Here is a 16261-nt window from a genome sequence, read left to right as displayed (position 1 = left end):
AAATATTAGATTAATTAAACTGACCATTCGCCACCTGCCAAATTTGAAAGACCACTGGCAAAGTAAAGATGCGAGTCCAAGGCCCTTCTCCATCCAAATTTGACTAGAATGGTGGACCCAAAATTTTGTTTATCAAACGGTCTTGGTTGACCGTTGACCCTTCAAAATAGGCACATGTCAAGACGATCGTCCATTTAAATTTTAAAAATTTGGTCCTCTGCCAGGGATTTCGTCCTCCCGTGGGTCCCAACAAAGCTGAAGAAGGGATTATTTCGTTATTAAATTCAAACCAAAGGATGTTTTAGACTTTTTGACTCCCTCGAGGTCCTTTTTTTTTTTTTTTTTGTTTCTCTTTTTATTCTCTCGTCGACATTTCGCAACCCCATTTTGCGCGTTGGTGTGAAGCTCCTTCCCTTCCCCGACGCTCTTCAATTCGATCTCTTTGCAAAGCTTTCCAAAGGTGAATCGTTTTCGCTACTTGTTTCTGATTATCTTGAAAACCTTAGTTTCGTAGTTTCTTCTGTTTCTGTCGATCTTAAGCGGGTGATCGGTAGGTTCAATTCTGATTTAGTGATCTTTGGACCACTCTTTAAAATCAGGGTCTCTGGATGATTTTGGATGGTATGTGGCGATTTGAGGTTTCTGGAGGCTGATTCGAGGATTTTTTTGCTTGTTTTTTTGGGTTGAAGGCTTAGATAATGCCCCATAGTTGATTCAACGGGTCATTCTTTTTAATGTTCGTCGTCGATTGGAGATCGTTTGGATCTCTTCGATGTTTTTTTGTATTTGTTGAGTTTATCTAGATATCATTTGTAACAGAGGCTTTTCTTCAGTTGGGAGTTGATGTTAGGGTTTCGTTTTACTTTTTCTGTTGAGTTTCACGCCTTTTGGTGCTCAGATCTGTTTGCATGGATAGAATTTCTGCTCGAAATTCTGTTTCCATTGATTACTCGGGCTTGTTTCATGCTTTATTAAAGGCGCATGAGGAGTTTTAGCTTGCGTTAGGCTTTTGGAGAATTATTCCTCGTATATCAATACATTTCCTTAAACTTTATCAACCTAGCCGGAGCATTTCTATTTTCATTGTATTTGTTTAATGTTTTCAGTCTTGTGATCTAGTTGCAACGAATTTTATGGTTTTCAATCTTAATTTGGATTCTTCCTCGACTGATTTTAGCCCTTCTTCTTGTGCTTGAACTTTGAAGGGACCCTATAGCCACAACCAAACATGGGGCTTACTTTCACAAAGCTTTTCAGTCGGCTTTTTGCCAAGAAAGAGATGCGTATTCTAATGGTTGGTCTTGATGCTGCTGGTAAGACCACCATATTGTATAAGCTCAAGCTTGGTGAAATTGTCACGACAATTCCCACCATTGGTAAGTCCAGATTATAAGATTTGAGTTAGTGCAGGAATGATTATTTATTTATTCCTTTTCTTTTTTAGCTATTCATATACATAATTGATTCATGGTTTGGCCTTTGGTTTATTGTCCCTATTGAATTGAGTAGTGGATTGTTTTTAATTGTCAGTTCTGATAATATTTAACAGTAGAGGAGTCCCTCTACAAATTTCTATCTGTTTAGTGTTATGGTAGATGATGATTGTTTTGTGAGTTATCATCTGAAATATGGATGAAGAGACTTAGAGTCTATATTATCTGTGTATCATGATTGGTTGGTGGATGGCTATGGTGATATGTGTATTACTGTGCAGTCATATGTTTTCCAGTCCCTGATCCTTGTAGTTTGTCTTATATGTAATAAAACATTGATGGAGTTTGGATTGCACCAAGGCTTGCAATGTGCTAAAGGCCTACATGTTTTTATCATTGAACCTCCTCTTGTTATATCCATTGATAAATATATTATATTATATCCATTGATAAATATATTATCTGCATTATCCGGTGGTAAGGCTAAAGAAAAGTTTTGATGCAGTCATCTCTTTATTGGCATTGTGTTGGTTCCTTCGGAATGATTTGGTGTGTAGCAAGAGATCAGATTAGTTATAAAATGGGTTTGTTCTCATCTTTTGTTTTTGGAGGAATTTTAGGGAAGATAATATGTTATGAAGTTGGGAGAAAAATTGAATCTTAATTGTTAGGACAGAAACAAATAATTAGGCAATCAGTTCCTTGGTTATCTTATTATATTTTGTTAGATTCTTCCTTGCCAAGAGAATCCACGATATCATTTGCAGGTAATTTATCCCCGGAGACAAGATTTGTTATGTTGGAAGCCAATTCTTGTGGATTCTTATTGAATAGATTTGATGGGTTGCTTTGACTATCTTGATATAACTTAGTGCAGTTTTAGTGGTTGTAAGTAACTTTTGGAAAAAAATTACTTCGGGAGAGCTTGAGGCTATCAAGAACAGATCAAGGTTTTGATTGCATTGTGTTGTAGTGTCCGTAAGGCCCAAGAAATCACCTGTTTCTGTCCCTTCAAACACCACTGTCCTTAATACACATAACAACCATTTGGATGGAACTTCCTATTGCTAAGGTTGTCTGTTCTGGTTATCCATTGAAAGAGTGAAAGGTTAAAGAATTGACAATAGGTTGCCCAAGAAAGACTGCAACCATGACGTTGATTCAATTTGGAGGCATGAACTTGTCCTCAATTGTCCTCAAAATTAATCTTACCTGTTCTACAAAATGCCCCCAAGAAGAAATGCCTAATACTTGTAGGAATATCCCATGATAATTGAAACAGCTTCTCAGTGAAATATAATGTTAGGCTGGAGGTGGCCTTATGTTGTGTTAGATTAATGTTTGGTGCTTTCTTTGGCCCCATTGGCACACAAAGCGTAAGCTGTGCAGATGGAAGGGTGGAATTTTTGAATGCATATAGATATTTCTAAGTATAATAATTGGTCTTCTAATAGTGTAATACAGTGCCACAACTGCTTCCTTCATGTTTGCTCAGTAGATATTGGGTGGAGAAGGGGTAGTGGGAATATGAAGACTACTGAGGTTGTAAGAGGTATACGTGTTGTAACAAACCCAAAATGTCTAGTCATACCAAAGCCTGATGGAGAAATTAAGATGACATTTAGAGCATGAGAGTTGAAAAGAGTTATGCTGCACTCCAAAAGTTACTTCTACATGGAAAATACAAATAGCTAAATCAGTTTTCGGAAAGCTCTCGTTGCTTGCTTCCTTCATCTCTGGTGTGAGGTGATTGGATTACTAGGATGTTTTCTAGATTTACATCTCTTTGACCCATCTGGAATATGTCAGAATTGGTAAGAATTTATTTCACTTTCCTGATTTTTTCTTAATGCCCTTTTAACTATTCTATGACTTTCACAATAGATAATAAGGTAAGTTTACTTTTATGAAGTTAATTGAAACTCGCCAAACCAAGAAAAAATCAGGTCTGTCCAAATATAGTAGTTATCATTCTAAATATGATGTAGCTATTATTTTCAGGATTCAATGTGGAGACTGTTGAATACAAGAACATCAGCTTCACTGTTTGGGATGTTGGTGGTCAGGACAAGGTAATTATTTAATGACTTCACGTTTTGTTGCTGAACCAGATAAATATGTCCATTATGCACCTGGATATTCTGTTCATTTTTCAGTTTAAACCCCTCCACTTGGTTTTTTTTTTCGTGGTAATTCTCACAGAGATTAATAATGTGATGATTTTTTTTAAATCACCGACGAGTTGTGGCTGCAATCTTTGTACTTAACATGGCTAATCAGATTTGCTTTGTTTCTCATGCAGATTCGCCCCCTGTGGAGGCATTACTTCCAAAATACACAGGGTCTGATATTTGTGGTGGATAGCAATGATAGAGATCGAGTTGTTGAGGCAAGGGATGAGTTGCATAGGATGTTGAATGAGGTATATCACCACTTAGATATCCTCCTTTTTTTATTATTATTATTAATTTTTTTTTTGTGTGTGTGTGTGTATTCTCTGTGAGCTGGTGGGACCTACTTAATTGCTATATCTAATGCTTATTAATGCAAAGAAAATTAGTTGTTTGTATGCCCGTATGATTTTATTTCTCTTTACCGTTATAGCCTTCTACCTTTTTTTTTTTTTTTTTTCCTGAAATGTGAGATGATTTGTATTCTGGAGGCTGTGTAGATAACTTCTTTCACCAGAATTTTTTACCGTGTGGTTGTTTGATTCGGCTTTCTAATTAGGTGGTATGGGTGGGTTGTTCTTTGGACCTACCATATCATGTTTGACGCACATCTCAGCCTTACGGTCCACTATTTATTGAACTTTGCCCAAAGATTAAAGTATCAGTATCGGTTGCCCAAAATTAAGATACGTATTGTATCGTATCGGAGATACGCTAAGATACACTAAAGATACGCACATAAATATATAGGAAACACTTTTTTAAACACTTTTGCATAAAAAAATTGTTAAAAAATCTATTGATAACATGTATTATGCATAAACATTAAATTGAGAGTATCGAACTAAGAATTCAAGGTTTTTAGTTGTCCCATAAATGTAAAATCCTTGTTTCCAACCTTGATTCCATTTTAGTTAGAGAGAAATATGGTTGACAGCAACTTTGGAACAAAAATCCCTCAAAAAATCGTGTTTTTTTGAAAAATTACCCATCTTGGCCATTATATGACCGTAGCGCACTGTATCGGTACATACCGATACGTACCAATCGATACTCACCAATACTCAACAATACGTACCGATCGATACATACCGATACTCACCGATATGTACAGATCGATACATACCGAAACGTACATCTCACCTCGATTTTATATTTTCCATGAGTATCGGTACATATCGGTGCATATTGGTATGTATTGTAGGATATATATATATATATATCAATACGAAAGGATTTTAAAAATTTAATGTATCGTATCAGTCGGCTAAATTTAAGATACGTATCGTATTGGTATCGGAGATACTTTAAACCATGAGTATTTGCCCCCTCAATCATCCAATTGTTGTCATAAGTATTTCATTTTCTCAAAGCTTTACTACTCCATGTGGTGATTCTCATTTGGTTTGCGCGTTTGGGTTGAATCGTGTCTCATGATCAGAGGTTGACTTAGACATGTGCACTGTTTTTCACACCAACTGAGTTGCCACATGTTGTTCCATCATAGCCTAAGGAGATCATAGTAAAAGATGCCATATTAAAATCCTCAGACTTTGCTGGACAAGTGTCCAGAGGAATTATTGCCATGAATTATGTTCGTTTGCAAAGTAGTTGAAGTGGTTAATATCTTTCTAATGTGAGAACGAATTGGCTTTTTTGGTGGTTCATGTTGCTGTTGAATTTCCATATTGGCTAAAATTCTTACTTGCTAAGAAACTTCTGTTTGATACATTAACCTGTGGGGGTGGGTGGTGGTGTTTGTGGGTTTTTGTTGATGCTTATTTGCTCTCTGAAATGCCTAAAGGAAAGATCTGTTGCAGCTTATCCCTTCAATTTTTAGTACTGTAGTTGTTTAGGTTCTGTTTTGCTGTCTATTACATGAGAAGTGCCGGTATAAGTGGGGCAGTGTACTTTCTTGCTGAGTTCTTATGTTCCATCTTGTTCACGATTTTGGCTCTCTTCTGAAGTTTGTATTATATGAGGTTCTGGCTGAACGTTTCTAAAGTTCAGAAGTACCATCTTATGCAAATGCAACTATGCCAATGCATATTTTACTGGGCACTTTTGTTTTGACCATAGTTATCTGACCTGGACTGGGTACAACAGGTCAATCTGTGTACTGTGCACCACTGCACCTTGATAGAAACGCAACTATGCGAATGCATATTTTACTGGGCACTCTTGTTTTGACCATAGTTATTTGACCCGGACTGGGTACAACAGGTCAATCTGTCTACTGTGCACCACTGCATCTTGATAGAAATGCAACTATGCCAATGCATATTTTACTGGGCACTTTTGTTTTGACCATAGTTATCTGACCCGGACTGGGTACAGGTCAATCTGTCCACTGCCCCCCCCCCCACGTGGGTGTTTGGGACTATTTGGAACTGAACAGTCCAGCGAGGGACATTTCAATGATCTGTCTTGTTTCACTAAAATTCAAGGGGTAATAGTAATACTACCTTGGTAGAAATCAGGGCAAGGTTCCTCCTGCTATTCTGATGGAAGTGGGTGTTTGGGACTATTTGGAACTGAACAGTCCAGCGAGAAAACGGGAAGGAGAAAAAAGGAGTGAGAAGAGAATTGGTCCTAGAAAAGAGGAACGTCAGACAAGTGGTGGTGGTGAGAAATCTGAATCTTAATTGGCATGAGTGTCGATTCTACATACATCCAACTTACTAAGGCCTAAACAACATATATAGTGTACACATACTGTTTCAGTTATATGATGTGGCTCGTTACTGGTTTAGTTTTTGACCATTCTAACTTTATTAGGTTTAATTCACAAAATAAAAAGGGAGAGGGTCTTCTGCCTGGCAGTGTGGCCCCTGTGCCAGTGTGCACCGCACTGCCAGGCAGGCTTCCCCACCCCCCCTCCCAAAAAATAGGAAAAACCGGTCGGGTTCACCCCCCCTCTTTAGCATGTCACAAGGTCATAATGGCAAAGGGTCAAACTATTTGGCATGTCATCCAGTTTTGTCTTCGCCTTTATTTCTCTAGGCTAATTGGTGGGTGGTTCATAACTGGTATTTAGCATGAGCACACTCTTTATGCAGTAAATTATCATTTTCTAAACCTATGTAAGTTGCCTGCTATTGCTACACCATTTCTTCATTACTGGGCTGAATTTCATAGATCGGGTTTCAGGATGAGTTGCGAGATGCTGTGTTGCTTGTATTTGCTAACAAGCAAGATCTTCCTAATGCAATGAATGCTGCGGAAATTACTGATAAACTTGGCCTTCATTCTCTCCGTCAGCGCCACTGGTAAAATTCCCTTGTCTTGCTTCAAAATTTTTTTTTAAAATTATTTATTTATTTATTTATTTTGGTTCTGTTTTGTATGGAGTATCTAGAGGTTCTTCTTGGGCTGGCTAATCTTCTTGTTTGCTACAGGTACATCCAGAGTACTTGTGCAACCTCTGGAGAGGGCCTTTATGAGGGGTTGGACTGGCTCTCCAACAACATTGCTAACAAGGTACGTATTTGAACCGCCTTCCCCCTTGTTAGTTTAAATAGCAATTTGAGCCCTGGGGTATATGGAGCCACAACATACCTCGATAGGTGGCAAGTATTCACTCATCTTGCTGTTTGAAATATGCTATATTGCTTTTACACATTTAATGTCTTGTAATGGATTTACCCTTCTTGGTTTTCTAGGCCTGAAGCGAATGAAGACTGTGGTCCATCAAGAGGATGTGTTACAAATGCAGGGATTCCCTAGGGCTGTTCTTTCTGAAGACAAGTAGGCTTGGGTTGTGGTGATGATTTTAACAAGAATGGATCCTTGTCTTTCTTGACTTTCTGGTAGACTTGTTGGATGGTTAGCCAGAATACTTATCTAGTTTTTTATGGGTTATTTTCTGGGGTTGAATACGAGGCTTTAGCTAGAACATTTTGGCTGTTAAAATGTATGGTGTTACTTTTACTTTCTATTTCAGAAATTGGATTATGTTTTGTGATCCATTTTTCTTGTTTCAACCTCTGGAACCGTTTGGTGGTAGTTCTAAATTTCTGAGATTCTTTGTGATAACTTTTCGAGTTTCAACTGACATCTAAATCTAGGTCCTGACAAGAGTATGCAGAGACAGCGCGGCAGCTCTTGTGAGTAGTTAGCATTGGTTTGTTTTTGATATTTCTATGCAAGTGTACTTGATCCACTACCTGGACTTTGGCGGGGAGTGCTAGAGCAATATGGCTCTTGGGGTACAATGGTTCAATTAGCACTGGACCAGCATCCCTTCATGGGTGGTCTGGGGCTCAGGTTCAATCATTCCCACTCATAACGTTGCTGAAGCATTACCTCAGGACGGTACATGGTCAAATTTGAGTTCAATGTGTTTCTCTCACATTGCTGCCTTCCATTGTCCCTTCCCTGGTCTGGTTTCTAGGAAAAAAAAAAACCACATATGGCAGAATGGGTGTTCTCAATAATGAGTGCGGAGTAGGAAAAATTTTCGAACAGAGAATCTGATTGCTGTGCTTTCGTCAACTCTATTTCAATTGCCAAGTTACCTCCATCTCCCTCTAAACACCCTTCCCCCCACCTCTAAACACCCCCCAAAAAATTGACTTTTAACTTCTGTATCATGAGTATTGGCCTTGGTCTTATAAATGTATCGAGTAAGGGGGAAGAAGATTGCGTTTGAGGAGTGTTCAATTTATATTTGTACAAAAAAGGTATAGACGCAAATTTAGTATATAATTCCCAACAGATTGCGAAAGATAGAAATGGTCTATTTTTGCTAGAAGGTTTTGGAATAAGATGAAGTAAATTCTTTGTCGAGAATCAAGCTTCACCGATAGTCCAACCCTTGGCTGTAGTTAAATTGAGTCTTTGTAAATTAACCTTGAATTTCGTCTAGAGCTTAAAACTAAATAAGCAATCTACTTTTGAGCCCAAAAAGTTAGTAATACCAGATATATTATGATGTGATATGGCTAAAAAAAGAAAAGAAAGGCAAGTATCTCCCTATGCTAGAAGGGTCATTGCGTTGGTATCTTAATCATATTCTACCCAAAAAAAAAAAAAGATATGTTAATCATAAACTCATTGTGTGCAGCAGCTTGAATTGATCTACTTGTCTGTTTAGGGAGAAAAGGAATGTTTTCACGTGGAAGGCGAAGGAGTGTAGAGCACGATTCTTTGGATCGACAAAATTATCTGGATTGGATTGGTATTGGTGATGGGCGATCCCTTTAATGATTGGTATGGAGTCATGGACCATGGACAGAAAATATTTAGTTGCAATCCTCTTACAACCAAGAAAATGGAATAATTCACCTCTCTCTTGAGTTCACAATTACTCTTTTAAATTTTACTTTTTTTAAAATTATAGTTGAAGATTTCATTTCTTTGGCTGCAACTTGGGCGGCAGTAGGTAAAGGTAAAAGATTGTTTAAAAACCAACCAAGGGTATATATTTTCAATCCGAATTGATTTATGGCGATCCAAAATGATATCGGCTGAAATCGATCCTAATTCCTTGACACCAATATCGATACCTAGAACCCCGTTCTGATGGTGTAGAGAGAATAATATCCTCAAAACTGATTGAAATTTTGTCTTAAAGGGAGGGGAGAGGAAAGAAAAAATTTCGTTGCATCCTAAGTTGTAGTCAAGTAGCCGCAACCCCATAGTAACAACAAAGGAATAGATTTGAAAATATCCATCTAGGATGAATTTCTTCATCCATATCTCTGAGATTGGACGCTCTTCGCTCGCACTGACATCTCCGAAACCTGTCCATGGTTTGAAGAAGGGGAAGAGGAGCATCCTTTTACCTAATTTGAAGCAAATTAGATCCTTTTACCTAATTTGAAGCAAATTAGCTAACTGGTGAAGCTTTCGAATGGATTACCCAACCAACTTTTTTTTTTTTTTTTTAATTATCTGACACCGTAGATTTTGATTCTCCTGTGCATCAAGTATTTCCCCGTAGCTGGTTAGTAGATGCTTTTTCTAGTAATGACTACATCACACGTGGAAACCCTCTTAAACAACCAATCCACGGCGACGAAAAAGGTATCTAAAAATATCCTTTTGTCATGCTCAGATGTCCAGGACACGTGGAGTCAATTGGATAACTCTCCTTACCAAAAAAAAAAGGATAACTCTATAAATAGGGCAAAACCTTCCTTCCCAAATCTCAGCCAAAATTAGAATCGTTTTCTGCTGCCGTTGACGTCACTTTCGCGAGGAGGAGGGAATAACTCTGAATTTTTCAGAGAAGGGAAAATGCTTAGGGCAGGTTGCAGGAAGTTTCTAGGGTTGGTGCCGCAACAGAACAATCAAGCGCCTGTTTTGGTTCGGCTCTACCATGAAAGGGTTGTGGATCACTACAACAACCCTCGAAATGTTGGATCCTTCGATAAGAACGATCCCACGGTTGGAACGGGGCTTGTTGGTGCTCCGGCTTGTGGTGATGTTATGAAGCTTCAGATAAAGGTGGATGAAGAGACAGGGAAGATCACCGATGCCTGCTTCAAGACTTTCGGTTGTGGATCAGCCATCGCTTCTTCTTCCGTAGGTTAGTATTGCTATATAGCTCGATTTTCTAGGGTTTCTCTATATGCTTATTGTTGTGCCTTTGGATTGGAGTATTGGATGATTGGAGGATTGGAGGATTGGACGTTCCATTTAATTTTTTTGGATGTTGTCTTCCCCAAAAAAAGAAAAGGAACTTGTATAGGAATTTAAGAAAAAGCAGTAATTATTTTACTGAAGTGCAATACAGAGAATTGGAAAGAGTTAACTGTCCTTCTTCCGATTGTGTAAGTCTCTTTAGGGGCTTGTTATATTCATGTGGACTAAAGTTTAATTACATTTGCAACGACTGCTAGAATTTTGATGTTTAGTTTTTTATGGAACCATTGCTGCAATTTTCTTTCTGTTGTAAATAATCAATTTATACTAGCAAGATGGTGTGATGAGAAAGATTAATCTGAACTGTGGAATGGCTGAACATTTTCCTTTAATTGATGAAACTTCCTGTTGTTTTGTGGTTAATATTGTATCTGAGAACTTTGTTATATAGCTATTCGTTCGACACGTGTTGGTGTTGTCAAGCACATGCTGCATGTAATGGCCATCATACTGATTCTTGGTTGAATTCTTATTTTTCAGCTACTGAATGGATAAAGGGGAAACAGATGGAGGAAGTTGTAACAATAAAAAATACGTAAGTCCAGTTTCCTTCTTTCCTTAATCTTGTTGTCCTCTATTTGCTTAAAATAATTGTGAAATCTAATTATCCAATAATTTATTATGTTGATGCGTTACTAAATAGAGTGAATAATTGGTAGCAATGATGTAGTTGTGTGAGAAAGATTTTACATTTTAATTGAGCTTCAAATTTATTTTGTGGTAGGAATTTTAAGAAATTGAACTGATTTTACTCTGTTTCCTCGGGTATTGCTTCTTTAATGATCAAGGTTTTTTCGTCATTAGTGAACTTGCTGCATTCATCGAATGTTGCAAGGTTTATTTTATATTTCCTAAATCTCTGAGAATTGAACACGTGCATAAAAGAAAAGGTGAACCATATATCAAAACCATATGTGCATTTTGTTTATTTGTCCCCACTGTACAAGCGTGGACTTGAAATTGTCACGATTAGGATTAAGTGGGAGGGGTTTGATTTTTTGGAGAGGTCTGGCCATTATGCATATCTAGGGTTGGTTAAATTTAGGAGTATATCTCTAGCTAACTTCAGAAGAAGTGACTAGGATATTATTAGCATATAGTCTACTCAGCAATTGTGAATTAATTTTTTATCTGTTTTGCTAACCCGACAAAAGAAGACAAAAGCATTGGTTTGTTAAAGCATTTTGCAAGCCTATGTGGCATTTGGAATTGGATTTCTCTCTTTCTGTGGAATGTTGGTTAGATTTGGGCTAGCTGATACTGAAAGAAGGTTCTAGCTTGTCTAGGAAATTCGGGAAGGAAATGGAAGAGGTTGCACTGCAGTACCGACCATATGATTCACCTCCTTTATTAACAATTATCCAACAATAGCTTTGTTCTCAAGAGAAACAATCTGAATGCTGACTCCACTTCCAGTCAGATTAGCCAAGACATTTCTTTTTGAACTGTGCCTAGATAAGCTGTTCTACTTTGTTTCTGGAAAGCTTGGTAGTAGGCTTGGAGGCTTACTTCTCCCTTCTTGCTCGTGCTTCTGATTTTCTTCTCGCATGTTTTGAATATTTATTAATTTAGATGCCCTTTTTTTCTTGCTTCTTATGGGTCACTTTGGTGACTGTGGACTAGAACTATTAAATATCATATTAAAATTAGCAACTTTGTGGCTCAGCTCTTCTATACATGATCAAATAGTAATGCAATCCCAGATCCGGAAAGTAAAAAATATTGAAGACAGAGGAGGGGGAGTGTTGTCTCCTACCCCAGAAGCAACCAGAGCACGAAACCAGCAACAATATGGAGAAAAGTGAGAACTCCCCCAATATGTTTCTGTTGATCCTGTGGTTTCAAGGGTAAGTCAATATTCAAGAGGTCTCTTGAATGCACACCAATAGCAACCCTAATCACAAACAGAAGGGAGGTAGTTGAGGACTGAAACTAGAGCTGGCAGTAGAGCATAATCAGTTTTGGGGCCAGGAATCTAGATATGAAATTGCCTAGGGTAGAGGGACCGTCGACCAAAAGGGTGGTGAAGGAAAAGAAGGGAGATGGAGGAGATCAAACTCACCACGTAAGGGACTGCCAATGTTTGCTAGAACAGAGGTGAACCAGAAACTGAGAAATAGGAAAGAGATGTAATAGAAGAGAGAAGAAAGGAGAGGAGAGAACTCACAGCCACCGGTTGTGAAGCCAGGCAGGCACATTAGATCAAAAATCAACATTTTATTATTCGATCTCTTCCTCGATAGTACATGCATATATAAAAAAGAAACCTACTCTATTTTGAAAACTCAAACCTGCAATGATCTAACAATATAGCTTCAATGAACTAACACTGATATGGCCAAAGTCAATCGCTGATTTGAGGAGTCAGACCCAAACAATCGGTCTCTTACTCTCTTTAAATAGGCTGGGAATTGCCCTGCAAAATAGGAAAGTAAACAAAAGGTATCAAATAGAGAAAAGGAAACTTTTAGTTCCTTGGCCAAGAAGACTGAAATAAAAGGAAACTAAGGGAAATAGAAGCAAAGAAACTTTCATAAACTGAGTTTACATGCTTGACAAGAAGATGAAACAAAGAAAAAGAAACAAATCACTTATTCTAGAAGGCTGGTCGATCCTTCTTTCTTCCTTGCTAACTTTAAGTCTTATTATAGGACAAAAATAGCTCTTCAATTAGGAATCAATAGAGAGATCCTTGGAGTTTCTAGAAGCTGGTCCAGACTTGAACCACTAGGATCGATTGGACTGCTGACTGGGCTGGTTCTTCCATCAGTTATGCTTCAAATCAGCCATGTGATCTACATCAGGGGAGGTTGGAAGAAATCAATTCAGTTGGCCGGTAAGAAAATTTTTATATATCAATAATCAATTGGAAATTGATAAAGGACTAAGAAACAAGACCAGTTCTTCAAGAATCTTGAAATAGATGAGAAATGTATATGACTTGAATTAACAACTCTAGTGACTGGTCTGGAAAAGCAAAGGAATTTCAGGAATGGTTGAAAACAAAATCAGATTGTTTAGACAGAACCAACACAACTTGTTCTAAATTATGAAATTCAAAAACAACAACCGTGGTTTTAGAAAACCTAATCAGCCATCGGAAGTAGGAAGGTAGATGGAAGCAACAATTGCAATAATAGATAATCAAGTCTTTGTACAGCTAAGAACCCAGATTACTTTCCTTGGGAACCTCTATACCTGCATCTTGTCGACCAAATTTTGATTGGAATGCTTCACAAAACCATTATCTACAGTAAAATAAATAAATAAATAAATAATAACTGTAGTTCCAAGTTGAAGGGAGAGAGAGATACCACAATGTGACTAGGGTTTAAAGTATCGGTCCGTATTGTACCGTATCGGTCAATACGTATCCGTATTGGCCCTTACCGATACGATACAATACATGGAATTTCTAAAACCCTTTTTGTATTGATATGTATCCTATGATACATACCGATACGCACCGATACACAACCGATACTATACACCAATACGTACTGATACTTTATGGAAAATTCAAAATCGAAGTGAAATATACGTTTCGGTATGTATCAGTGTGTATCGGTATGTATTGGTGTGTATTGATTGATACACCGATACGGTACGATACGTACCGATACGGTCATAAAATGGCCAAGATGGGTCATTTTTCAGAAAAACAAAATTTTGAGGTGTTTTTGTTCCAAAGTTGCTGTTAACCATTTTTCTCTCTAACTAAAGTGGAAATCAAGGTTGGGAACAAAGATTTTACATTTATGGGACAACTACAATCCTTGGATTCTTAGTGCGATACTCTCAATTTAGTGTTTATGCATAATACATGTTATATATAGTTTTTTTTAACTATTTTTTTTATGCAAAAGCGTATAAAAAAGTGTTTCCTATCCATTTATGTGCGTATCTTTAGCATATCTCCGATACGTATCTTAATTTTGGTTACCGATATGGTGACCGATACCGATACTTTAATCCTTGAATGTGACTACTTCAAATATCTGGGGTCAACCATAAATAAAGCAGGGGACATAGGGGATGATGTTGTACAAAGAATTAGGGATGGATGAAGTGGAGAGGTGCGTTTGGAGTATTGTGTGACCGACGTATCTCCTTAAAACTTTAGGGGAAATTTTATAGGACTATTGTTCGCCGGGTATGATGTATGGGGTAGAATGTTGGTCAGTTAAGAAGTGTCATATAGAGAAGCTAGATGTAGCTGAGATGAAAATGTTAAGATGGATGAGCGGCAAAACTAGGAAGGATAAAGTAAGGAATGAATAAATTAGAACTGATTTGGGAGTTGCCCCGATCAATAACAAGCTTTGAGAAAGTCATTTGAGGTAGTATGACAATGTCCAATGGAGGTTTGAGGATGCCCCAGTAAGGTGGAGTGATTTGATTCCAATTGAAGGAGTTGAAAGAGCTAGGAGTAGGTCTAAAATGAGCATAGGAGAAGTTGTGAGGTATGACATGTGGTGCCTAGGTCTTGTACCAAGTATGACCTCAGATAGAGCCGATGATCCCATTTAGCTGAGATTTTCTTGTCTTGCTGGCACTGGGCTTCTTTCTTTTTACTATCTTTTTTTACTTTCTTTTCTCTTTTTTGTTTTTGCTCGGATTCATGTAGCTGACCTCATTAAGTTGGGATAGTGCTGAGTTTGTTGTTGTTGTATCTGGTTTTTGACATGTGCTCCTATTGTTCGGAATATGACAAGCATGCGTTTGAGGGGTTGTGATGTAAAACCTTGAGATCAATGTAGCAGAGTTGTAGGTCTAACCTTCACTGAGGTAAACCTTTATTGAGACAGCTACATCTTCTTGCCTGTGAAATACAAATATGTTATTTAATGATACTGCACGGTTCCTGTTGAGCATCAGCTTTTATTGCATTCTTGTTTTATAGATTGCTGGCTATGTTAACTGTCTTATGATATGCTACTGTATGAGGCAAATTGTTGACTGCTTTGTTTTTATCCACATGCTTTTAACATGTTCATCTCCCTTGGAAGCTGGGTCAATTGATTTGCCATTGATTGTCTTTGGTCTAAACAGATAACCTAATTATGTATGGGATATTTGCTGTTAGTGGTGGAAAGCTAATGAATATCGACTTTCAAAAAAAAAGTATGGACTTCTTCCGTTTTGGTCATTTGCAAGCGTTCATGTATATTCATGGTTGAATACTTGAATGTATGGGGAAATGCTTGTTCTTGGTACTTCGCTGCTTGCTTATGTGCAGTTTAGTTGTTAGGGTCCACATACATAATATGCATTGGATCTTGAGGAGGGTTCTTTCCTAATTGTTTCCTTTCCAAAAACTGCAGGGAAATTGCAAAACATCTCTCACTGCCTCCGGTGAAGCTTCATTGTAGCATGCTTGCAGAGGATGCCATCAAGGCAGCTGTTAAAGATTATGAAGCAAAGCGAGCCAAGACAGAGGCAAATGCTGCAGCTGAACCTACTGAGAGGGTTGCTAATGCGTAATGAACTGTTATGCATTTGGGATGAGGATTTGGCTGTTTACTCTAGGATGTCATGCTAATGTATGATGTTTGAACCTTGGTCTATACCTAGACAGCCTGCCTTCCTCAGGCTTCCTTTTTATATTTTTTACATGCTTTTGCTACAAGCTTTACAACCTTTAGTTCATAAGACTTTGTACTAAACCTTTATACCTCTGTTCGGTTGGGTGTGAAATTTTATCTTAATACATGCAAGTATTAAAGTATCGGTATCGGCCACCGTATCGGTCGGTTAAATTTAAGATACATCTCGAAGGGTATTGTGTCGTATCGGAAATACGTTAAGATATACTAAAGATCAAGGATTAAAGTATCAATATCGGTCGTTGTATCAGTCAACTAAATTTAAGATACGTATCGGAAGGGTGTCGTATCATATTGGAGATACTTTAAACCATGAATACAGATAGAATATTGATATGCTCGGGTATTGAAAATTTATTTTCTTTGATATCTCGTTAAACATGTTGGCACTTGTGATACTATG

The 16261-nt window shown here is 37.7% G+C and overlaps 2 protein-coding genes across 3 annotated transcripts; both read left to right on the top strand.

Annotated features, from left to right (window-relative positions):
* The first annotated feature begins 303 nt into the window (after positions 1-303).
* Positions 304-7570, top strand: LOC122075943 (ADP-ribosylation factor 2). 2 transcript variants are annotated; one of them, XM_042641170.1, is made up of 7 exons: positions 304-460; positions 1206-1376; positions 3435-3505; positions 3736-3855; positions 6755-6873; positions 7003-7084; positions 7267-7570. In XM_042641170.1, exons 2-7 carry the CDS (start codon positions 1229-1231, stop codon positions 7270-7272), a joined length of 546 nt encoding a protein of 181 aa, XP_042497104.1. In that variant the 5' UTR covers positions 304-460; positions 1206-1228; the 3' UTR covers positions 7273-7570. The 2 variants fall into 2 exon arrangements, with proteins under 2 accessions (XP_042497104.1, XP_042497105.1); XM_042641171.1 differs by having other exon boundaries at positions 330-460; positions 1217-1376.
* A 2167-nt stretch (positions 7571-9737) lies between these two features.
* Positions 9738-15980, top strand: LOC122075944 (iron-sulfur cluster assembly protein 1-like). Its single transcript, XM_042641172.1, has 3 exons — positions 9738-10136; positions 10733-10787; positions 15577-15980. Exons 1-3 carry the CDS (start codon positions 9845-9847, stop codon positions 15734-15736), a joined length of 507 nt encoding a protein of 168 aa, XP_042497106.1. The 5' UTR covers positions 9738-9844; the 3' UTR covers positions 15737-15980.
* The last annotated feature ends 281 nt before the right edge of the window (positions 15981-16261 follow it).

The sequence above is a fragment of the Macadamia integrifolia genome, chromosome 4 (assembly GCF_013358625.1).
Source record: "Macadamia integrifolia cultivar HAES 741 chromosome 4, SCU_Mint_v3, whole genome shotgun sequence".
Classification (NCBI taxonomy): Eukaryota; Viridiplantae; Streptophyta; class Magnoliopsida; order Proteales; family Proteaceae; genus Macadamia; species Macadamia integrifolia.
Note: the sequence above shows the minus strand (reverse complement) of the source record. Positions and strands in the feature narration are given on the sequence as shown.